Here is a 24612-nt window from a genome sequence, read left to right as displayed (position 1 = left end):
ATATGTCTGTAAATTAAACGTCAGAAACCTCAAAAACTATGACATAATTTATAACCTTAAAAACACAACATATTAAAAGTCGAATTATAATAAGAAGGTAAATGAATGTAAAGTATCCACAGGGAGACTTTTCCCAGTACTAACCGCATCGCCTCCTCTCGGTACGCGCAACTGCGTAGCGGGCAGTCACGTGACCGTGTCAGCGGCTCCGCTCCGTGCACATTGTCTCTCGTCATCTTGGCGCACCACCCTGGTTTGGGCAGGGAAACCTACCTACTCTCATCACCGCAATCTCAAAAAGGAGGGCGATAGTATCAAACGATGGGGAACAGGGACGATGAATACGACTTCTTGTTTAAAGGTAAGCGGAACCGCTGCCGCTTCTGGACGGGTTCAGCGTCAGTTAGCATGCTAGCTGCGGTACCGCCGGGTAGAAAATCAGCTGGTGGTGGCTGCTAACTGTAGCTAACCCGAGATCCCCCCCCCCCCCCCTTTTTTTTTTTTTTTACATTTTATTTTATTATTATTATTTTATTTTACAATTGAAGCGTCGCTTCCTCTAATTAAACCCATATTTACCGTTACTTTAGGTGCGGTGCTGTTTCTTTTGTACCGAGGTTTACAGCTAGCAGTTTGGGCTTTTCTAGAAAGTAGGGCGTGTGGCGCTGCAAGCTAGTGGCTAGTCAGACGGATGGTGCCATTACTTCTGCATTAATTAAACTTTACTGGCATGGAAGAGAAGTTTTCCTTTGCGGTGGCCACACGTAGCCGTCTGCTATTTAAGCAGGGGCTCCAGCAATGGTCTGCTTTCTTTAGACTGCCTCCTAAACTCAGATGAAATGATTAAGAAAACAGGATTCCTCTTTGTGCCCCCCCCCCCCAAAAAAACAAAACAAAACTGGAGCCTGAGGGAGGAAACTCGCTCCCAGTGAAAGCAAAGAGGAGGAAACTCCAGTAGAGCCCTGTTTTGCTCCCAGGTGTTTTCCAAACATCAAAAGCCAGCATATTTTCATACCAAACAAATACCAAGCCCTGATCATATGATCCATTTACTCCTAGGATTACAGTTATGTTGATTAGGTTTCATTGTCAGAATGGGACCACAATAGGTGGCATCCTTATTTCCTCCCTTGTGATACTAACCTGAGATGAAACACTATGAATGGCCAAGTAGCTATCTCTTAAAAATATCAAATCAAAGTAAGGCGGTCTAGAGAAGCCATTGGATACTGATTGTAAGATACTGATGACTCGTTACGACACAGCAATAAGAGGCGTTGAGAAACTGATGAGTCAGATTTCCCATAGAGCAGGATATTGGCAACTTCTAATAGCCTCATTCCCAAAAGGGCAAAGTCTGATAGCTAGAGATAGAAAGCAACAGTTCAGCACTTTCAGCATGGCTGTAAATTCTGTAGTAAAATCTGTAATCCTGCAGCTAAAAATGAGTCTGTTTAAATTAAGTGTAAAAACAAAGTAGAAATCCAGTCACTGGTCACAGACCCGCCTATGGGACACTATTAAAAGTACAATTTCCTTGAGTGCTTTTCATTTAAAGTCTAAATATAATTTTTGTATTGTTTCTAGTTGTACTAATCGGAGACTCTGGAGTAGGGAAAAGTAACCTGCTGTCCCGTTTCACAAGAAATGAGTTCAACCTGGAGAGCAAGAGCACCATCGGGGTGGAGTTCGCCACCCGAAGCATTCAGGTGGACGGCAAAACGATAAAGGCTCAGATCTGGGACACAGCTGGCCAGGAGCGCTACAGAGCCATCACCTCAGCGTGAGTATTTTCAGTTTGTCTGAACTAGCTTACACGATCGTGCTGTATTGACAGTATTTTAATCGTTCCGTTTATGCTGGTTCACTTAGGTATTATCGCGGTGCGGTAGGAGCTCTCCTAGTCTACGATATCGCAAAGCACCTGACATATGAGAACGTTGAACGTTGGTTGAAGGAGCTGAGGGACCACGCTGATAACAACATTGTCATAATGCTGGTTGGAAACAAGAGTGACCTCCGACACCTCAGGGCCGTGCCCACTGATGAGGCCCGAGCATTCGCAGGTAAATCGCACTGAGACACAATTATGCCAAACAGTCTGCGCTCAGTGTGATTTTGTGCATATCTCAAGTGTCGAACGTCTCTTCTCGTATTAGAAAAGAACACACTCTCATTTATTGAGACGTCAGCATTGGACTCCACGAATGTAGAGGAGGCATTCAAGAACATTTTAACAGGTAGGAATGCACACAGAATTTTTATTTTGAAATCTGATAAAAGGCATCTACCAAAATCATAATACTGGTAGTGACCAGTTCATGTAATTTCATCAAATGTTTCAGTATAGATTTTGTCACTGTGAAATGATTTTTGATGTCCCCAACATTCGTTATTAGTTGAATATGTTGATGATAAACAAGTATGGGTAACTACATTAACTATTGTTAAAATAAGTCATGTTATGCTCAATATTTTGACCACGATTTTTAAGGTTAGTAAGTTCATTTCATTCTTAGTGAAGGACTTTTTTACAACTTGAATGTTGCAGTCATTGTATGTGCAGTATTATACATGTTAACATCTGTATGATGACATGTAGATGCACTTTATATTATAGCTTCCCAGTGTGCTTTTTTTCTGAAAAATTGATTATTTGACTGCTGTAAATGCAGTGAATTAATGTTAATGTTAAGCCAATTGAAGCATAAAAAAGCCACCCAACTCAAGCCAATGGTAGTGTTTTGCATCAACAAGGTGATTCTCAATGAGCTTTATCTGAAAACTTGGCGTAGCTTAGCACGCTGTGCAGCATATCCTTAAAACAACAGGGGAAACTGGACAAATGAAGGACAAAATAAGACGTGGCACGTCTATCAGTATCTTAAAGTCATGGCGATCAAGAAGCCATTCGTAAGGGGGAATAAATAGAGAGAAAAGGCTGGTGTTTGCCAAGTTACACAAGAATGGGACTGAAAAATAATGCCAAGAGGCCTGATGGAGTGATTAATCCAAATTTGAAATCCAAAGTTTATATTGCCATCATTTTGTCTGGAGGAACTCGGAAGAGAGGTACAACAGTGAGTGTCTACAACCATCTATAAAACATGGTGGACGCTCTGTCATGGTTTGGAGCTGCATTTCAGCTAGTGGTGTTGGAGATCTTGTCAAAATTGATGAATACAGAAAAGAACGGTTAGATTTTGAATAAGCCAAATCTGAGCAACGGCTTCATTTGTCAGTGATCCCAAACACACTGTCAATCCAGTAAAGGCATACCTGAGAAGAAAAACGCACAACAGAACACTGTAAGGTAAGGACTGGCCTCCTAAGAGCCCAGACTTGAACATTATTGAAGGAGTGTGGGATCATCTTGTCAGGGAATGGGGAAAAAAAGACATCCATTATCTAAAGAAAAGCTTTTAATGTTCTCCAGGAAGCCTGGAGAACTATTCCTGAAGACTGTGCTGTCAGTTTCCTTGTAAAATGTAAAGAAATGATGGCGAATCAAGACTTTTTTCTGACAGTAATGTATGTTAGTTGCATGCCAGATAGAAGCAGGAAAAAAGACATTACATTTATATAACTACTGTACATACTTTAACATGTATTAATTCTGGGGATTTAGGCATGGGTTGTAATTAATATTTACTTAAATTTGGTACATTTTAAATGCACTCATATTTCGATTAGTTTGATCAGTAAGTGTAACTTACATGCTACTGTTAAATATTTATTTATTTAATAACACATTTAGCGTTCTTTACACCCACTGGTTAAAAATAGAGGACTGAGAGAGAAACAAACCCCACCTCAGGGTGACAAACTAGTGTATTCCTTGGGATGATCCCTGGATAAATGGGAGGGTTACATCAGGAAGGGCATCTGGCATAAAAATCTGTGCCAGATCAAAACATGTGGCGACTCCTCTGGGAAATGCACGAGCAGCTGATAGTACCTTTTTATATTTAATCTGCACAGCCAGTTAAATAAATAAGAACATTAAAATTTAAATGATGAACATTGCAAAAGTGTAATTTTTTTCCCTCTTTCTCAAATTTGTCTGCAGAAATCTATCGCATCGTGTCACAGAAGCAGATAGCAGACAGATCTGCACACGACGAGTCTCCAGGCAACAATGTCGTAGATATAAGTGTCCCGCCAACCACTGACGGGCAGAAGGGCAACAAACTCCAGTGCTGCCAGAGCCTGTGACGCTCTGTCCAATGACACTCATCCTCTCCTCCACATTCACCTCCACATCACATCACCTGTGCACTTTTTCCCCCCGTAGCTCTGCTCACGGCCAACTCCCTCAACACTTTAGCCTCTTTTCTTTTTTTTAAATCTTTTTTTTAACCTTTACTTTTGTTTTATAAAGTACTTTTGAAGTCACTTGTGCTCTTCTTTTCTGCCATGAAAGAAACATTTCAGAAGCCTTTATGTCACTCAGTCAGTCTGCGTGAAGGTTCCTGTTATCCAGGAGCAAGGCAGTCTTTGCTGTCTTACTGATGCCTGTAAAGTTGTTTGAACTGAAACACTGTCCTCTAAAGGGAGGTTGTGAGATACATTTCAATGGTTTACCACTAGATGGTGCTGTGTAAATAAACTACAGACAGTTACTCCAACCAGGTGAAGCAGTATTGTGCTATTTGACAGTGTGGCTCTTACATCCTTCTTACATCATGCCAAAAAATATCCTCATTATGTATTTATTGAAGAAGATTTGGCTGAAGTCATCATTGTTTTACTTTCAGTTTAAGAACTGTGTAAATTTACAATAAAATCCTTGACTGAAGCAGTTTGTTAAATGGATATTTAACGTACTCTGACTTGTTTGGTTTTCGTTTGTTTGTGTTTTTTGTTTTTGTTTTTTCTCATCAGAAATGTACTGAACTGCGTGGACAATTTTAAACTATTCCACACAAAAACAAACTGAAATATTGTCATTTTAATTCTAGCTCTGAAGTCACTTAGATAACTATTTTACATGTGTAAGTGTAAGGTAGGTGAAAAACATTAAAATGTTCAATGGACTGGTACTTACAGTGCTTTTCCTCTCTGACTTCTTTACTTCATGCTTTTAATCACTTTTTAGCTGGCACACTCTGACGTCTTTCCAGTAATTGGGATCTCAGTATCTGACCAAAGTAGCCTAATAAGCAGATGACCCGCTCAACCTGAGCCCATAACTGCTTACATGTTAATGTCTCATTCTAAACTCTACTAATGTAAATATTTAAAACTTTGAATTACGCCTTTTTGAAGTTAGAAAACTGGGTTTTCGAATCTGAAAATACAGCTGCTAGTACAGAAATTTAAGTCGAATCGAATCTTTGATCATAAATTTGATTACTATGTTTTATTCTTGGACCCTGATAGAGTACAATTCAGTTTATATTGCCAAATAGCATCAACAGGGTGCTTTATATTATAAGGCCCTACAATCAGACAACCCCTCTTTGAGCAAGCACTTAGCAACAGTGGGAAGGAAAAACTTCACTTTAACAGGAAGACACATTCAGTAGAGCTAAGCTCAGTAAGGGGAGGTCATCCACCACAACTGTTTGGGGTTGAGGGCAACAAAATAAAAGACACATTGTGGAAGAGAGCAAGAGATTAATGATTAGATGCGGAGTGGTGTCTAAAGATATAGTGAAAAGGTGAGTGAAGAAGAAGCACTCAGTGTGAAACCCCCTAGCAGCCTAGCGTAGTTACGGGGGGTTCAGGGTCACCTGATCCAGGCTTCGCTATAAGCTTCAAAAAGGAAAGTTTTAAGCCTAATCTTAAAAGTAGAGAGTGTGTCTGTCTCCAGAATCCAAACTGGAAGCTGGTTCCACAGAACAGGGGCTTGAAAACTGAAGGCTCTGCCTCCCATTCTACTTTTAAATACTCTAGAAACCACAAGTAAACCAGCAGTCTGAGAGCAAAGTGCTCTTTTGGAGTGGTATGGTACCATGAGGGCCTGATTAAAGTGAGGTGAAGGATTTCATATTTGATTCTGGATTTAACAGGGAGCTAATGACGAGAAGGCAGTGTGGGAAAAACATGCTCTCTCTGTCTTACCCCTGTCAGCTCGCTTGCTGCAGAATTCTGAATCAACTAAATGGGCTTTTTAGGGAGGTTTTAACTTTTCCTTATCCATTTATACAATGGATCCATCTATACATATACTTTTTCCTTCTGACTGGCTACCGCTTGCAAACAAAAGACCTGAACAGCAGGTAGGTCGGCTCCTCTGTTCAGAGCCAGCTTTGTGCACTTGATGACTACATTAGGGGTATCATCAATACATGCAAAAAACTGGGGGTTTTTGTTTTTTTTACTTGAAACTAGTCATCTTTAGTATGAGCATCCACCAGTGTAACACTGCAAATACACTTACTGGGCACTGGGTAGGAACCTTTACCTTCAAAACTGCTTTCATTCTTCCTGCCATAGATTCAACAAGTTAATGCAGTTCTTCCTCAGAGATTTGTGGCCATACATCCATATCTCCTGTTCCACCACATCCTAAAGGTGCTCTATTGGATTGCGATGTGGTGACTATATAGCCCATTTGAGTGTAGTGAACTTATTGTTTGAGATGATCTAAGGTGTTGGACGCAGGCATTAGAAGATTGGTATGCCGGTGATAAGCATGAAGATCATCAGCGGTGGGTTGTTGTAGGAAAATCTTCACCACCACCAGTCATCTGATCTGTCAGCACAAGGCAGGATGAATCCATACTTTCATGCTGTTTGTGCCAAATTTTCACCCTGCCACTCATGCGTCACAGCAGAAGTGGAGCCTTATCGGACCAGGCAACGTTTTTCTAATTCTCTATTGTCCCATTTTGGTGAGCCCATGTGAATTGTAGCCTCAGTTTCCTGTTTTCAGTTGCCAGGCGTGCCACCTGGTGTGGTCTTCTGCTGATGTAGCCCAGCTTCAAGGTTCCCGTGCCTTCCACTATCCTCTTCTGCATACCTCGGTTGTAGGGAGTGCTTGAGTTACAGTTTCCTTCCTATCAGCTCAGAGCAGTCTGGTCATTCTCCTCTGACCTCTGGCATCAACAAAACATTTTCACCCAGAGAACTGCTGCTCACTGGATATTTTCTCATTTTCATGCCATTCTTTCTTTGGGAAAACCCCCAGTACATCAGCACTCAGACCAGCCTGTCTGGCGCCAACAACTACATCATACTCAGAGTCACCAAAATCTAATTTCTTCCACGTTTTGATGTTCAGTTTGAACATCAGCAGTTATCACCATGTCTAAATGCATAAAGTTTATGACATGTGACTGACAGCTCAAGATTTGTACCTAATGAAGAGGCCAGAGAGCGTATATGACAGGATATAAAGAAGCCCCCCTTTAATATTTTAAAAATACATTGCCATTTTTTACTTGAGTATATCCTCTGTAGCTCTTTTGTATCTGGTCACCATCTAGATCATTTAACTTGGAGCAGCACACCAAGATTTACATCTCTAGAATGCAACTGCTGTCACTGAGAGCAAGACAGGCAAGTAGGAAGGCAGAAGAAACACCTTTTAACATTGCTTTGACTCCTAATAATAACCTGTGAAAAACATTTTTCCTTCCTGGAGAGCAGACCCTCTGCACAAAAACAGCATATTTTGAACTTGTGTTACTCTAAGCTGCTTATGCCGCATGCAGCGGACAGGAAGCAGATACTGAGTGAGTCTCCACGGATACCATAGAAGGACTTGACATTAGCGTTTGTTTTTTTTTCCATTAGGATTAGCAAGCTCACTGAGCTGAGTTTCAAAACAGACTTAATGACATGTCATCGTCACTGCACTAGACGGACTTGTAAACATCCATTATAACTACACTATATAACATATATGACAATTCCTTACCAACACTACACAAGTGCAGACAAACTGTCACTGACAAATTCATGATTACATAATTTATGATTATGTTTTATTTGCTTTGCAAACATTTCTTGGCTGATTGCAGGTACCAGTACATTGATGAAGACATCCCTTCACCTCACAGCACACCATAAACATTGTAGTATTTAACAATATAAAAAAAAAATAATACTGAGGAATAGCAACATAAATTGCAGATGAAACAAAAAAAACCCAACATGCCCAGTTCACAAATGTGTTATAACGCAACATTATTAACATTTGCGTGTTCATTTGTTTGAGTAACAACAAAGAAATTTAAAAAAATCCCTTTCTATATTTGCTTTCGCGACTCAAATTTGTCTTAAACGTGTCATGACACGTTTAAGACAAACATTTTAGACTCTCTTTTTACGTTTCTCTAAAAACACTGTCAGAAATTCTTAGTAGCCAAAAAAGGAGAAGTGTTGCATAGTTTGATGCAACTCTGCAGAGACTCCCAATACAGGAAATAAGTTTGCATTGCATCAAAAAAAAAAATCAGTTATTTCTTGCACATCGTACAAACAGATTCCAGTACTTTCTCGGGTAAACACACGGATGACCAAATTAATCATAAGCCTGCAAGGCAGACGAGCACACCGCAGTACTGCAGGGTGTAATCCTTTGTTCTTAAAAACACAAACAAATATTTATCTGGGGCAGAACGCGGATCAAACGAGCAGGAGTGAAATGTACCAAAGGGAACTGGTAATGTAAACAAGGAAATGACTCGTTACTGGTAATGCAGCACTGTGAGAAAAGGGAGGAAAACACAAGCATATGTCAACATTCCTCCTGAAAACAGACATCTTTACATGACTAACGCTTCACCACCTACTTAACTGGTAACCTCATTTTGGGTTTACCACATTTATGTAGCATTAACAAAGGACAGGAGGGGAAAATATACGATGCTTGCTGGAAACTAATAATTTCACTGATCTGATTTGTCTGCTGAATGTTACCACAAGCCCTTTCTAAAAACACATTTCTCTCTGATAAATTTTACATCACCACACACCACATCATGTTAATAAATTACTATTCAAGCCTGACTGATTTAAAGGTAAATATTTAAATAATTAACCAAGAATGATAGATTTTGCCCATTTACTAAATGCAGAAGCATTCATTAAATGGAACTAAATCAAAAGGCATCGCACAGTTTGATCACCATGACGGCGTCATGCATCAACAATTCCTTTCTTGGAATTATAATCAAAAATCCACCAAACAGGTCGTCGTCAGGTTAGTTTTAAACTTATATCGCTTTAAACACCCCCTTTAAGGGGACGAATTCTTTTAATTGCAACCCATTAAAAGACAAATCTATAAATAAAAATGATTAAAGTATTTCAGACCAATACTAAGCTGAATTGGCTTCATTAGATCCACTGAATTAAATTATTTTTTTAGTAGTACATGTAATGTTGGGAGGGTTTTTTTAAATCTACAAGCTTGTCTCCCTGTGGACAGCCTACAGCATGCGTTAAAAAGCAATTAGACATCTCCCTGTAACCTAAATTAAGCATAGAGAAGAAACAATGTTTCACATTACAAAAACTGGACCATCATATGACCCGGAAATCTGAATACCAGGCACACGCTGTAGTTTGTAATCAACTTCAGCTATCTCCCAACTCTACCAACACAGCCAGTTCCAGGCGAGTCTGGTCAGTAACATCAAAATGCTGGCGGTTACCTTTAGGGTTTACCAGCACTAAAAATCCCAGATTAAGAAAGTTTCTCATCACATTAGACCAAATGCTTAATCGTAACTTAAACAACAGCAGGAATTCTCTGACTGTTATGATCATGAAAAAAAAAAAGAAAAAAGGAAAACACCAAAAATGAATAACAAGCAACACCGATAACGCTTTTGTACACTGCCCCAGCCACCACACCAATACTCGTGATGGAGTTTCTATCCATCTATATAAATATAAATACCTACTTGTTACATATTGATAGTACAAGAACCTCTATGAGGACACTGTTAAACCCTACTTCAGTAGGAATAGGAAAGTCATTCGTTCTTAAGTGGTTTAAAAAATGATTTTAGAATACAATAAGAGTAAAAAAAAATATTAACAGTGCTGCTTGCATGCATAACTGTGCACGTTGGTAGAACTGTCTTCGTGTACTGCGAAAACCTCGATGTCCACAGTGTTTTATTGCAGAAGTCTCTGCTTTACAAATGTTATGCAGCCGCCTGGTCTCGGATGAGATGATGTAAAAGCTGCGAGTTAAAAGATTCCACTCAGATGACATATCCAGATGTGACTATGAAATAAAAATTAAAGATCAAAGCTTTTTATCTTCAAACTACAGACTAATATGTGATTATACAACGAGATCCTCAGTGGGCAGAGAAGAGAAGCCCCAAGTAGGTAAGTGCGTGCCCACGTAACACACGATTAAAAGGCGTATGTAGCAGTTGCTTTTATCATCGCAATACACAATGAGTAGACGTGCTATACCTGACCATCGATGGGTTGTTAAACCAAGCAGGACAATCATTCAATTTCACAGTCCTCTTTAACAAGTTTACTCGATCCATCTTGTTTTATGCTGTCAGTTTTAGCCAGTCATGTTGTCACATCTGTGATGATGAGACAGCTCGGCTCCATTTCTGCATGCTTCCACCACTTTCACCGTTCCTCAGTGCCTTTGCATAAACTTGGTCAACACCTGACACGAGGAAAGGCAGATTCCTTTAAAATGTGCTAATTCCTGCACCCATGTGAGGATTATAAAATGCAATGTGAAAAAATATGAGCCCATGGTGCAAAGAAAAAAAGAAAAGAAAAAAAAAGCGACACACACAAAAAAAATCCCCACAGGTGTTTCTTCAAAGTCAAAACTGTGAGCAGGATGCATCGGGAATCAGCCCTCATACGTAAAAGATGTAATAATCATCGACTATCTCCGTTTGGTCTCATACGATGCTCTCACTGGCCGATTTTTTCATCAGTTTATTAGAGAGCAAGGAATGCTGGGAAGAGTTCGACTCCTTGGCTGCGGGAATGAGCAGACGTACTTTCTGGTTTGTTCTCCTCCACTCAGAGTACAGCTGACAGTGGTAGCGGAATGATACCTGAAGAAAACCGAAGTGCAGCATTATACATCAACCTTTCCGAGTGAAAATGTCTGCTTTACAGTAATAATGGATGGGAATTCTTTTTTTTTTTACCAAAGTCCAAAGGACGTAGATGGTGAAGAGGGCAATGGTGAGGGCAATGAGGCCCACAGCCTGCAGCCAGCTCCTCAGCTGAAGATGATCCTGAGCGCCCCTCAGGCAAAGCCAGCCAGAAATAGCTGCTAGAGGAGTGATAAACAGGAAGCACACCATGTCACAGAACAGTGTTCTCTTCTCATTACGGGGGCCGGGATCTCGCAGCCACTGTGGGGTAAGACGTAAGAGGGAAGAAAAACAGAAAGAAGTCAGACTGTGGCAGAAACCAGGTAAAAAGAAAGAAGCTAATGAAGAGAAAAGACATTCTGCATTAACAAAGAAGCAAGCAAGCAAGCAGAGAGATGTAAAACAAGAAAAAGACGGATAAAAAGCACCATCACACTTTCATACATACACACTCATTCACAACCAGCAGCCCAACCACGATGAATAAAAAGGATGAGAAGAAGGATTGTTGCAGACAAGGCAAAGGGCATTGACCTTTGTTACCTCTGTGAGGGGCCTCGGTCGGCGCTCGATGCTGAACTCCGTGTGGCAAAGCTCACAATAGCTGGTGTTGGAGGACGACAGCCACTTCTCTAAGCAGCTCTTGTGCACTGTACCCAAAGTGCCTGTGCAGTCGCATGGAGACAGGAGACCCTCGCTGCTGCCTCCTTCATGGCAAATACGGCAAATGGGACCATCACTGAGATAAAAAATATACAGAGATTTTTATAAATGGCAGGCATCGTCTGCATGAAACACAGCAAAAATGTTTTACCATTCTATCCCAAAGAGAATAATAATAATATTCAATGGGTGTGTAGTGAAGAAATGTGAAAAAAACCCCACAAAAAACAAGAAAAATGGAGAAGTGCGTTGTCTGAAATAGTGTTAATACAAGGCATAATCACAAGTTTAGCAACTATAGCAAAATATATATATATATATTTTTCCTATCTCTGGAGAAGCTGCCATCACAATACAATCCCATTCAAAGTTTACCTGTGGAACATCTTACAGCAATAACAGTAATATTCTTAAAGTACCTTTGTGCACTCATTGGTTTGAGCACAGAGGACAGCAACCGTCCATCTATGGCTGTGACCTGGGTGACGTAGAGCGCCTGGCACCCGTCACCGCCCGCTTCCTCCACGCTCTTCCACAGGCCTGTGTTGCTGGCACAGTCACACAGAGAGCCAGGGAGGTGGCAGCACCCGCCGGTCGTCATTGTTACAGGGTCCATTCGCTGGCAGCACGAATGGACTGGAGGGTGTGAAGGGTTGGAGGTGAGGGGAGGCTGGGGGAGTGCCAGGCACAAACTGCTCCTGTTTTTCTCTAGTGGCTCTGCAGAGAAACAGACACACACAGACAATGCATTATCGTTTTTTAAAAAATGTCTGTGGTGGAGAGATAGCAAGTAATTTTACTCCAACTTAATATACTAGAGAAACCCAGGTTTACTCTGCAAATGCTCAAACTAAATAAATGGATCAAGGAGACAAGTTTGAGTGATGTTTTAAGTAAGTTTTTTTTGTGTGCTATAGTGTGCACTTGTCCATTAATACTTTAGTGTCCAGATTAGGCTCGTCGGAGGGAAGTTCTGGGTTTGGAAAAGGAACTTATGGAAATCAGCTACAGTACAATGCCTGCACTATCATGATGAGTCATTTTATGTTTGCTATATTATGCTTACAGTCCATCTGTTTTTATTGACCTTCATGTTCATGTTCATGTTCATGACTAGCAAACAACATGGTATTACAGTTTTGCAATAACCCAACTCACCACTTCCCTCTTAATGTTTCTAGTACTGTCAGGGAAGTCGGTAACTGGGTTACTAACCAGATAACTGATCAATCAGACACTGACGTATAGCATTTTTTATATATAAAAATGTGATAGTAGACCAGAGTTTGTTCGTCATTTGGCTCACTGCAGTACTGTGACAGAGTTACTTAAATGTCTGTAGTCTGTTTCACAAATGATTAATTTCCTACCACGTGGGAACGGCTAAAATTATCCAGAAAAGACGTTCCGTCTTTTAGAAGAAAGCTGTCCGTTTGGAGGTGGGCCAGTTTGCCCAAAAGCAGCTGCTAATCCATTATAAAACCAAGTGTGAGGTCAGTGACAGTGAATGTGATGTGCAGCAGCCTGATAAACAGCTGTCTTAACCCAGATAACCCTTAACAACATTTTTTCTTGCTGTCTCAAAAATGTATCCTATTCTGTACAAATGAATTAGAACACAATAAGCAAAATTGAAATACACTGATTACAAGCAATAAAATAAGAAACAATAATTTTAAAGTAGCATGTCTGATATATATGGAACTTTAATGGGGATTTGGGGGGAATATTCACTGAAAATACTTATCAACTTACTTTTAAAGAACTACTGAGCTACTAGTCTGTTGTTTATGTGGGTTAACACTGGGCTAGTGTTGATAATAAAACCTCTTTAGCACTGTACATACCCTTGGTAAACTACAGCATTTATACGCAAACCCAGTATACTCTTCCATGTCCAACACTTGTTTTTCAAGAGGAGATTTGACATGACAGCCAGTGCAGAAATGTTTGTGTCTGTTTATGAGATTTTGCTGTTCAATCAAACAAGAATTTAGACAACATCTGGCAATGAATGCTGTTTCTAACCCTCGCAACTGAGAAAAGATGATTCAACTTAAGTCAAGCATCTCACTGTTTAAATAGAAGTTAGACAACAAAGCCCTTTTATGATTATTTATAGCTCGTTGTAGTTGAGTCACAATCTTATGCACTTTGATTTGTTAAATCCTGAATTAACAGAGCCAGATGATGAACAGCTTTGTGAAGCCGAAGAGCATTTTTTCCCTATTGCTGCTTGGTGTTATTGTTTATGCATACGGAGATTTGGAGGGGGTACGTCAGGGGTGATTAAGAGGTACAATCCCTGACCTAAATAAACAAAGAGGTAACCCCAAATTAAGGCAACCGCTGACTCTATTAAGCTATTGTTTTCCGAGTCTTTTAAATATCAGCTGTGTGTATGGATTCGTCAGCTGGGGAACATCAATGCAGGGATTTTGTCAAGATCAAACAAAAATTACACGTTTGAATGAATGATTAATGATGGGTTTCTTACAATGATAAACCCTCATACATTAATATGCAGTTAGCTTTCGAACTGGGGCATTTTCCTTCACTGTGGCTCTGTTACAGGAACTAACCGCTGCAGACATGTGGGAATTTGAACCAGACTATTGTCTGGATCAGAGTTGAATTATGATACTGTACAACTGCGCGGCAACTCAAATTAGCTGTGTGTATCTCTGCTGTTCTTTACACACGAATAACTACTATCCAACTTCGTCACAGTGAAAATGTCGTTATAAAGAAGCATTTTCTAATCACTTTCACTTTCACGGCAGCTGTGTTGTTTGCTAGCTGTCAGCGAAGTGCTAGCCATCCGCTTGGTGGAAAAAAGCAACAAATAAAAGCTAACAGCTACTCACCCGTGACTACTTCTTCTTCTCTTTCTTCTTGGTGATGTTTTAGTCCTGTTGTCCGAAAAAGCTCGCATTTCCTTCTCTATTCATGTTTAATAACTATGTATGAGTGAACAGCACAGGCGGCTAACGATGAAGGCTGCTCAGTGTAAGGCTACACCAGCTAGCAGTTCTCAACTGATAACAGTCAGGCCAGGCTTCCGCTTTCCCTGGGCTTTAAATACAACCCAGAGGGTCATCATCATCATCAGCTGCCTGCGTCTGCGGTGAAGAAACGGCGTCTCAGAGCACAAACAAATCCCGAAGACGGCTATAAATGTGGCCGCAAACAGCAGCGTGCCAAAGGGAGGGGCCCCAACAGGAAACATGACAGGCTCAATGAGACCGGAAAACTTCACAATTCAACACAATTCAAAACCATTAACCCACACTGTTTAACACATCTGCATTTTTAAATTAGTTTTTATTTCACTTTAAGTTTTGTTTCGCTTCAGTCAGTGACATAGTGGCTTTCCTCGGTTTAGTTTATAACAGTTTAAACGGCCTTATTTATGTTTGAACTTCAGCTGTGAGCAGAATGTGAAGAAACATCCACTGTGACTTCTCTCTCTAAACATCTATGTACTGTGTTGAAGAGATCTGTACTAAAGTTGGGCCTGGGCTGTATTTCAGTGTAATACCAGTTTGTACCACGAGATGGTGCAGCGAGAAAACGTAACCTTAAACATGCAAATAATTAAATCACATCATTTATGATACTGTGCAAAAATCTCGATTCGCCCTTCATTTCTTTGTTTGCTTCCATAAAGTCAAACTGAAAACTGTTGATCTTGAGCAACTCATTTTTCCTTTTCTCTGCCTTGCACCCATTTTCAGAGGAGTGTTTTTTGCTTGGTGAACTGCTTACAACTGACCTATGTAACATTCACGCATAAAAAAAATGCTTTAAACTCAAGGGATGAACCAGTGTCATGTCTATACGTAACATGACAACTTAGCAAAGAAATAATTTTAAGTTTATGTTGAGACACGTTGTTACTAAGAGCCTATTTAAAGCTCTTTGTAACAACTAAGATTCTATTTTAATCTACAAAAAGTCCCAAAGATACCAATTGGACAGATATAAAATAGTATTTATGCACCAAGAAGGTGATCCTATTAGCCAAAAAATTAGCACATCTCAGTACTGTACGTACTGAACCTTGAACTTTTTGAGGAAACTGGACAAGTGGAGAACAGAAAAATGTCACAAAGGTAATGGATGCATACACTTAGAAAAACAGTGTCAGATTTTGATAGACTGTGGCCTGTAGAACTATGTCTGAAGACTACTTAAAGAAACTACAAGAAAGGTTGCCTCAGAGTTCACACTGTGTTGAAGAACGAAGGTGGCCAATTAATGACTCTGAAGCTCATTGGAAGTTTTCTTTCTTTAGCCTAATATTTTCATTTAAAATATATTTTTCCCAGCTAAAATGACATACATCCCACCAAATTGCATAGTGATTCAACACATATTGTGGTCTATAATAGCCACAACTATTAATAGACTATGTCTTTAAACTAACATATGTAACCAAAGTCATTAACCCAAGCAGGAGTAGAACAAATTCATGATCATAGTGTCTGTTTGAATCAATGACTGTATAATAGAGGTGCAATGGCCTCATTTAAAATCCAACAGAGCAGCTTTCCAGCTACTGAGGAAAAACCTGAAACCTTTTACACCAGTAACACCCTCAGATGCACCTGAAAACCCTAGGTGCTTTTCAAAAAGTTAACCTATGTACTTGAGGTCAAGGTCATTGAGATTCCAATTTGTCCGAGATGTTTATCAGATGTACTCATAGGATGAATTTGAAAACCTTATGTCATCTCGCTCTTGAGTTATAATGCTCACAAACCTTGTCGTCAATGCCACCTGCTTTCTCATAGTAGTGTATTCTCAGAATTGGCACTTCTTGTTTTAAATGTGCTTTGTAGACAGAAAGGCCTGCCCTGAATGTGCACTGAGATGTTACATGTAGTAAACTATCCTAATTTTATCGCTTTAACCTTATTTATACATTTCTAATAATTTTGAATACAACCTAAAAAAGTAGGTTTGTATCCCAAATGCCTAAGAAACCCATCTGTCAATTATTAAAACAACCCAGCTTAAGGTATGAGTAAACTGAGTAAGGGATACCAAAATAACTGTCTGCTGTATGGTCATATGGACAGGTTTTAGTTATGAGTCAGTATTTTCTGGTGTAATGCAAAAGTAGGAAAAAAGATTATATATACTCAGATTAAATTCACATTTAAATGTATGAGATGCTTTCTTATGAACACCTAATGCATGACAGCACCTCAACCAGATGGGTGGAAATATTTTTTTCCACCCAAGTATGAAAACAAAATTTGCATTTCTGATTTTCACTTCCATTTTTTCAAGTAAAACCCATTAATGTTGCTGAAGTGAAAGCAGTATGTGGGGAGTATTTATTTATTGGTTTTCCACAGATAATGTTCTGAGTTTACAAACTTTTATCAATTCCTGTTCAACAGTTAGGATTAATGACAGCAATGGCTTATTCGGTACAGAAATGTTACAATTTCAACTTCATTTTTCCTTTTCTGTCAGCATTGTTTTCCTTACAGGTAGCAAAATGCTACCTGATGAAAATTTTATGCCATTCTGAAATATAAGGTTCCACTGAAATAACTGGACTCTAGTGCAAAAAACCCCAATCTAATTCTGAAATTAAAGTTTGACATCATACACCACAACTTATAACAATGAATCTCCTGTGGACCGTTACACATTTGTTGCAAATAGCCTGGACCTTTTAGCAATCACCTGCAAGCATAACATCCTTGAACACGGTGAAATGAGCTTCCCCAAAACTGATTCTGATAGTTTCCTTTGGTATGTTTGTGTACTAAACTAAAATTCATTCACTCACACACACAAAAACAAAAATGTGTCATGTGTTTCATGCTTGCCTATAATGAGTCAGTCATTCATAGCCAGTCTGGTCCCAAGCTCATGCTAATTTCATGCCAGAGTGGGCACACAGCACAAAAGAGGAAAATTAAAATTAAAGAGGCAACCAGAAACTCTTGACAGACCACACATCAGCACTCCAAACGAACCTTCCTCTCATCTCCTCTTCTGCACCCACATTGCAAGACAGGCAGAATCAGGTCAACCCCACATGAAAATGAGACTCCACTATAGCAGATTAGGCTGAGAAAAGGAACCGAGTAAAAACACCTCTGAGCACTCATAAACAGGCCTACCGATCCCTCGCCACTCCTTCAGCAGGAGTGGGTCAATAGGATCATCACCTAGTGAATTAAAAAGAGATTGTAGTTAACAGCTTAACAATCGTCTTTCTTCTCAGTTTTCGTATTTTAGACAAGTTGTTTTGACACGGGACTCAGACGAACAAAGAAGAAAACAGCATAAAGGAATGTCAAATCTAAGAGTCTCTGTGTCAAACACTTCTGAACCCATGAGGGTAAGATGACAGCATCTGACAGTAGAAGGGAAAAGAGAAAACTCTGACACAAAGTCAACCAGAAAAAGAAAAAAGGAGGGTCACAGGCTTTGGCAGCAGGGGAGTTTGTTGCCCCTCTGCCCATCCATGGTTGGGGGGACACTTATGTCCACTACATTGTTGCCTGGAGAATCTTCGTGTGCAGATCTGTCTGATATTTGCTTCTGAGATACGATACGGTAGATTTCTAGGAAAGAAAACAATGGCATAAGAGGTCTAACAGTAGAGTACCTGGATGATTATTGAGTTGAGTTCACACTTTTTATTTTTTACCTGTGAGAATGCTCTTGAATGCTTCTTCTACGTTAGTGGAGTCCAAGGCTGAAGTTTCAATAAATGAAATAGTGTTCTTTTCTAAGGTTAAAAAAAAGAAAGAAAAGGGATTTTTATTTTACAGCAATTGAACTGAATGTTAAGGAGCTACTTTGACTGCTCCAAAGCAAAACAAAGAACACTCAAAAATCCACCTGCAAATGCTCGGGCCTCATCAGTGGGCACGGCCCTGAGATGTCGAAGGTCGCTCTTGTTTCCAACCAGCATGATGACGATGTTGTTGTCAGCGTGGTCCCTCAGCTCCTTCAACCAGCGGTCCACATTCTCGTACGTCAGGTGCTTCGCAATATCATAAACTAGGAGAGCCCCGACTGCGCCCCGATAATACCTGATGAAGATAGTTGATAATGATGGCTTTATGGCATCTAACTTTTTAACATTAACATGGTTTAATATTAGTTTAAACCATAAATAGAAATTACAAGCCAAATGTATTTTCTTTTACACTTGTTTTGGTTATAATTGGTGACTAATAACAGTTTCATATAAAGACACTAAGGTTCACAATCATTTCCATCCCTACAGAAGTAAGGAGGACACACAAACAATACAAAGAAAACAACAGGACCTAATGATCCAATGGAGCAATGGCTTGCTGCTTTTGCTGAAAACAATAGTGCCACCAATCTGACACCACAAGACTCCAGCATCTCCAGCAGGATTTCTTGTATTGCATTTTATACCTTGTATTATTTTCACAACTTTTTATACATATAAATGTAACGGGTGTATTAAAAAAATCATTTATTTTTTGCTTTGTCAGTATCGTTTATGTACATATATATATATATATATATATATATATATATATATATATATATATATTTTCTGTATTTATATTTTTGGAGCTTTTATTTTGTTTGTGTGACCTTTGACTTCCCACAAAGTCATTTCGCTATTCTCCTCAGTCACCCAGAGGCCCTGCTGAGGAGAGGTGCGTGTACGCTAGTGTTCCCGGTTACACAGCGATTAAACACAGTTAAAGTAAACAAAAGTGATTCAAGGATTGCTTGTTCCCTTTATGCATTTCGTCTCACGGCTTTGTTGGATGTTTTAGTGTTAACTGTTGTTTCCCTGTCGAGTACAGCACTTTATTGTAACATGCTAATTTGCCGATCCCAGGTTAGGGCACAGGCGCATGCAGGTGATTTCTCATGTGGTCCGCTATTCTTCTCTCTCCCTTAAAACTGTGCATGCAGAAGCCCAGTTAAATTTGCTGTACCGAGTTGTTTTTATTTTGAACAGTTTTGGGAGAATAAACCCGCCCCAGCTGGCAAAGCGAGAGTTGACTCCTCTCATCATTCACACAACACAACGTAGGAACAAGGCAGTCAGAGTTTCAGGCCAGACCGGCTACATAAACAGCTGTTACAAAATGGTTCCTCTTGGGTGATTAATTCCTCCTGATAACAAAAGGAATTTGGACAATTAATTTATGTAAAACTGGCACCAGGTCTATTACCCTAAGGGGTTCAAACACGTACTACTCAGCCACAATTATTAGCAAAGACACATCTCATTATACATGTCTAAGTGTGTGAACATTACCCTATAAATAACCATTACTAACGTAACACCTTAAGTAATGCATACGACAAAACAAACTCACGCTGAGGTGATGGCTCTGTAGCGCTCCTGCCCAGCTGTGTCCCAGATTTGAGCTTTTATCGTCTTGCCGTCCACCTGAATGCTGCGGGTTGCAAACTCCACCCCGATGGTGCTCTTGCTCTCCAAGTTGAACTCATTTCTTGTGAAACGGGACAGCAGATTACTCTTCCCCACTCCAGAGTCTCCAATTAGTACAACTAGAATCAAAATACACACCAGACACATGAAAAAACAAAGCAAACAGTAGACCTGCTGTGTCAGTGGTCTACCATGGCTCACTTAAGGCTGCAGCATTCCCACCCCTGTTACGCTGCACAGCCAGCCCAGAGAAATTTTTTTATTTTATTTAAGCCAGTCAAACTCGCCACAGCAGAATGCCTGCCCCCATCTCACCATATCCCTAACCCTAACATCCTCCTCTGTCACACCAACCCTCTGCAACCTCCTCTGAGGTTTTTCTCTTTTTTTCCTCGCTGGCAGCTCCATACTCAACATCCACTATTTCTTCTCTGCACATCCAAATAATCTCAGACTTGCCAAGCTTTCTATCTAAATCCCTCTGATGTCCTCATTTCTAATCTTGTTCATTATGGTCTCACCCAATGAAAATTTTAGCATCTTCAGCTTTGCCTCCTCCAGCTCGACCTCCTGTCTACTTCTCATTATCACCATTTCCAAGCCATACATCACAGTAGGTCTCACTACCATCTTGTAAAGCTTTGTTTTCACTCTTGCTGCTGTCTTTCTGTCACAAATCACACCTGACACTGGTCTCCATCCACTCTACCCTGACTTGATATGAAGCGCCTTGAGGCGACTTTTGTTGTGATTTGGCGCTATATAAATAAAATTGAATTGAATTGAATTGAACTTGACCCCAGGTATTAAAACTTCTCTACCTTCACTACCTCAGCTACTTGCATGCTTACCTATTCACCTTTCTCCCTCTCATTCACAGAGGTATTCTGTCTTGCTTCTACTGACTTTCATTACTCTTCTCTCTTAGTTCATACAGTCACCTATCCAGGCTCTCTTCCAGCAGCCACGTACGCTTACTACAGATCACAGTATCGTCTGCAAACATGACATTTCACAGAGACTCCTCCCTGGCCTTATCTGTCAGTCTGTCCATCACCACTGCAAACAAGAAGAGGCTCAGGTGGATCAGACGATCCGATCCCACCGTGAACCCAGTGTCACCACTGGCTCACTGCCCTCATACATGTCCTGCACTTCCCTGCTACCTCTGACTTCCTCATAGAGTACCACAGTTCCTCTGTATCGTTTGTTTTCTCTAGATCCACAGAGACACAGTGAAGCACTCTCTGACCTTCTCTACACTTTTCAAAGAAGGCATCACATCTATAGTGCCATACCGCTGCTAACTTATCATCAGCTTTGTTCTTATCCTAGTTTCCACAACTGCTTCCCCTTTTCTTAATGATGTGGCTCATCAGCTTTAATATTTTTAACACTTAAAAAAAAAAATCATTTTTTTCAACACTGACATTTTCAAACTGACGTTACGCTAGAATTTCACTTTGTTCATGCACACCACCTTCACTAATATAAGACATATTTTGTCTAATGTTAACGTGACGACAAACAAATCTGATGATGTCAGAGAGAATAAAATGACATTAATTATTCCTGTTAGGCATACTCAAGGTCGTTATCACCAAGTTATCCAGCTAATTGATTTACAGATCAAATATAATCAGAACATGGGTTCGTTTCAGTTAACTTCAAAGTAGGAACGTCGTTGTGATGTTAGCGGCTAGCTACTTAAACACACTTTAAGCAGCCTGACAGCTGCCGTGTCTAAACTTACTCACTGGGATAAGGTGTATCCTAAAGCTAGGGAATGCACATTTGTTCACTGAATTTCCAAACTCTACCTGCAGCAGCGTCAGTTTTTTCAGCAGGTATCGTTTCATCGTTTGCTACTTTGCTACCAGTGGAGCTAACTTTAGCATTACTGACTTCCTCAGTTGCTCCTGTTGTTACCGAGAGCCATATTAAAGACGACCGAGACGCTGACATTCATCCCCCTTCAGAGATAAACTTACCTTTGAACAGGTAGTCGTATTCATCGTCTCGGGCTCCCATTTTAGAAGACTTATTTTTTTAAACTTTAACACAAACAACAACAATAACAACAACAACAAGCTTCTCCACCAGCAGGTAACAACCAGCAGGCACCGCCTTCTAGGAAGAGGAAAGGCACGTGAGTTTTGCAACTTCGAGTTAGGCCAATTGAAAAGTTAATCTCATTTACTGACAGACAAATCCACCAATCACATGAGTTCTTTGAAGATGCTGGCCAATCATCGTGTACCTTGAAAACACGACTACCATCGCAGCCTTTGTTCTCCTAATTTGGATGCTCGGAGCCTTCAGAGCTCGTCGACGTACCCCCCCCCTCTCCCCCCCCCACACACACACTTTTTGAAGTAAAAAGTATTGCACAATATACACCAAGACGGAAAGACTATACTACACTGTGCTAGAAAAGCAGGATATACCATCTATTATTGTTATACCATGTTCATATTCTATCTATCTTTATCTTTTATCTTTTTCATTTACATCATTATAGTTGTAGGTAACTATAATACCCTGGTCAGAAATGGTTTAATTGTACCCGAAAGGATGTGCCTAGGCCAACACAGGCATCTGGTGATGCAATTATTCTTGTTCTTACAATTAGAGAAAAAGCTAGATTTGAGATTACACTCAGGTGTGCCTGTATGTCTGTGGTCATTGCCCGTGGCAGAGATAATGTTCTACAGATACATTATATTTAAAGGGCTGGGCTAAAGAGGTTAAAGGGATTATCTCGAATGAGATCATGTGGCTTTCCAGCTTTCTGCTTTTGCATGTGCAAATTTACAGCCTCTCCTGCAGTCCTACAGCCATTCTCATGACCTTAGGAAAACAATCTCAATGATGTTAAAGCTTAGCCTGTCCATTGTAATCCAGAGCAAAATATCAGCTTCTTAGATTTACTTTAGTTATTTAAAACATATTTTGGTTGTTTCCTCTGATAAACCTTTGAAGTGGCACCACCAAGTGGCCATATTTATAGCACTCTACAAAAACAACAACCCCTGCCATGCTTACAGAATTAATAATGTGAGACTTCCATTCAGCTTTTAGAACTGAAGAGGCCATTTGGATGAGAGGTGAAATGCCTTTAAGTTGTAAAAATAAATCTGACATAGACAATACTCTAGATGCTGGACGGGTCACATTTCAGGTTTCCCTATATGTTTTGTGGCCTCATGCAGGAGTTCTCAAACACTTTGTCCACTGATCAGAACCAAGCCACTAAAGGATTTGCATGGCTGGGTGAATGACTTTTTACAATGTAAATATTGCAAAGGAAACATTGTGCTGCTAACAACTGTTTTATCTGAGCCAGAGGTCTGAGTCATTGTTCGGTTTACCGCCTTGTTACTGACAAAGACATTACACAGTCTTTTTACTACCAAGCAGAAATATGGTGTTTAAGCCAAGGAGTCATGCCAGTGCATTTCTTTGAATCATCACTGTTTCCAGTCGTAAAGCTGAGACATGTTTTTCTTAAGAGAGGCAGTTCATCATCAGTTTATATAAATGGACTGTTCACAGGATATTGTTTTCAGTGACAAGTTTGGCATGTTTTTTTAAATAGGTTAAGATAAAAGTTACATGGAGATCAAACTGGGCAGCATGTGACCCATGAATTAAAATGTTTTTGACTCCTTAAGTCTGAAGTACTTTATTACTTACTAATGATTTGTGGAGTCAGACACAGAGGTTTATGTGGTAAGTTTCTCCAGTGGCCATGTTCAAAGTTTCGCTTCCATGTCACATGATTATTTTGCCAGGACTGTCAGAGAAGCTAATGCAGGGCATGTTGAGGTGCACTGTAGGAATGACAGATGGGTTCCACGTGGGGGTGGGATTACTTCAGGGATCAGCTCTGAGGCCCCTCTTGTTTGTGGTGGCAATGGACAAGTTGACAGACGAGGTCAGGCAAGAGTTTCTGTGGACGATGATGTTCGTAGATGACAGTGACAATAGAGAGGAGGCCGTGTTGGAGATGGTAAAAATGTCGTGATTTTATTGGGAGGGACCAGGATGAACAGGATTAGAAGTTAGACCAGAGGGACAACTCAGGTTGAGGTGTTTGGAGACAAAGTTAGAGAGACGAGATGGTACGGACGTGTGCAATAGAGGACATATTGGATGAAGGATGTTGAATATGGAGCTGACCGGCAGAAGGAAAAGAGGAAGACCTTAGAGAAGCTTCACGGATGAAGGAGGACATGTAGAGGGTTGGTGTTACAGAGGTGGATGCTATGGTTATGGTGACATGGAGGCAGATGATCCAATGTAGTCAAACAGAGCCGCCAAAAGAAGAAAAACCACCCAACAAAGAACCAACTAAAACACATCATCTCCATGGACAACAATTCATAGAACTGCTTTATTTCGTATTCATTCTGATTGAGTCCAAACACACGCACACACAGTCATCTATTTATCCTCATGTATAAATAGATGAAT

The 24612-nt window shown here is 40.1% G+C and overlaps 3 protein-coding genes across 3 annotated transcripts; 1 reads left to right on the top strand and 2 right to left on the bottom strand.

The window, feature by feature from the left end:
- Window positions 1–228: 228 nt before the first annotated feature.
- LOC146607377 (ras-related protein Rab-11B) lies at window positions 229–4788 on the top strand. The gene is made up of 5 exons (XM_085348783.1): window positions 229–361; window positions 1588–1783; window positions 1873–2066; window positions 2160–2240; window positions 4070–4788. Exons 1-5 carry the CDS (start codon window positions 322–324, stop codon window positions 4213–4215), a joined length of 657 nt encoding a protein of 218 aa, XP_085204909.1. The 5' UTR covers window positions 229–321; the 3' UTR covers window positions 4216–4788.
- Window positions 4789–9777: 4989 nt separating this feature from the next.
- Window positions 9778–14889, bottom strand: marchf2 (membrane-associated ring finger (C3HC4) 2). Its single transcript, XM_085347707.1, has 5 exons — window positions 14579–14889; window positions 12131–12428; window positions 11592–11787; window positions 11100–11309; window positions 9778–11003 (listed from the first exon to the last, which is right to left on the bottom strand). The coding sequence occupies exons 2-5, from the start codon at window positions 12325–12327 to the stop codon at window positions 10845–10847; spliced, it is 762 nt and encodes a 253-aa protein (XP_085203833.1). The 5' UTR covers window positions 12328–12428; window positions 14579–14889; the 3' UTR covers window positions 9778–10844.
- A 2162-nt stretch (window positions 14890–17051) lies between these two features.
- Window positions 17052–22259, bottom strand: LOC146607375 (ras-related protein Rab-11B-like). The gene is made up of 5 exons (XM_085348434.1): window positions 22128–22259; window positions 20060–20255; window positions 18585–18778; window positions 18391–18471; window positions 17052–18304 (listed from the first exon to the last, which is right to left on the bottom strand). The coding sequence occupies exons 1-5, from the start codon at window positions 22165–22167 to the stop codon at window positions 18159–18161; spliced, it is 657 nt and encodes a 218-aa protein (XP_085204560.1). The 5' UTR covers window positions 22168–22259; the 3' UTR covers window positions 17052–18158.
- Between the last annotated feature and the right edge of the window lie 2353 nt (window positions 22260–24612).

The sequence above is a fragment of the Diplotaxodon limnothrissa genome, linkage group LG23 (assembly GCF_057381915.1).
Source record: "Diplotaxodon limnothrissa isolate DT_005_m linkage group LG23, D_limnothrissa_male_GT1.1, whole genome shotgun sequence".
NCBI lineage: Eukaryota > Metazoa > Chordata > Actinopteri > Cichliformes > Cichlidae > Diplotaxodon > Diplotaxodon limnothrissa.
Note: the sequence above shows the minus strand (reverse complement) of the source record. Positions and strands in the feature narration are given on the sequence as shown.

What these genes read in the sequence shown, in the direction of transcription:
- LOC146607375 (XM_085348434.1), bottom strand. Translation starts at nt 22,167, where the DNA reads ATGGGAGCCCGAGACGATGAATACGACTACCTGTTCAAAG. An exon ending in ATACGACTACCTGTTCAAAG is followed by an intron (nt 20,256 to 22,127) that starts GTAAGTTTATCT and finishes TTTTGATTCTAG; the next exon opens with TTGTACTAATTGGAGACTCT. An exon ending in ATTCAAGAGCATTCTCACAG is followed by an intron (nt 18,305 to 18,390) that starts GTAAAAAATAAA and finishes TTTCTTTCCTAG; the next exon opens with AAATCTACCGTATCGTATCT.
- marchf2 (XM_085347707.1), bottom strand. Translation starts at nt 12,327, where the DNA reads ATGGACCCTGTAACAATGACGACCGGCGGGTGCTGCCACCTCCCTGGC. An exon ending in AAACCAATGAGTGCACAAAG is followed by an intron (nt 11,788 to 12,130) that starts GTACTTTAAGAA and finishes TTTTTATCTCAG; the next exon opens with TGATGGTCCCATTTGCCGTA. An exon ending in GACCGAGGCCCCTCACAGAG is followed by an intron (nt 11,310 to 11,591) that starts GTAACAAAGGTC and finishes CTTACCCCACAG; the next exon opens with TGGCTGCGAGATCCCGGCCC.
- LOC146607377 (XM_085348783.1), top strand. Translation starts at nt 322, where the DNA reads ATGGGGAACAGGGACGATGAATACGACTTCTTGTTTAAAG. An exon ending in ATACGACTTCTTGTTTAAAG is followed by an intron (nt 362 to 1,587) that starts GTAAGCGGAACC and finishes TATTGTTTCTAG; the next exon opens with TTGTACTAATCGGAGACTCT. An exon ending in TGAGGCCCGAGCATTCGCAG is followed by an intron (nt 2,067 to 2,159) that starts GTAAATCGCACT and finishes TTCTCGTATTAG; the next exon opens with AAAAGAACACACTCTCATTT.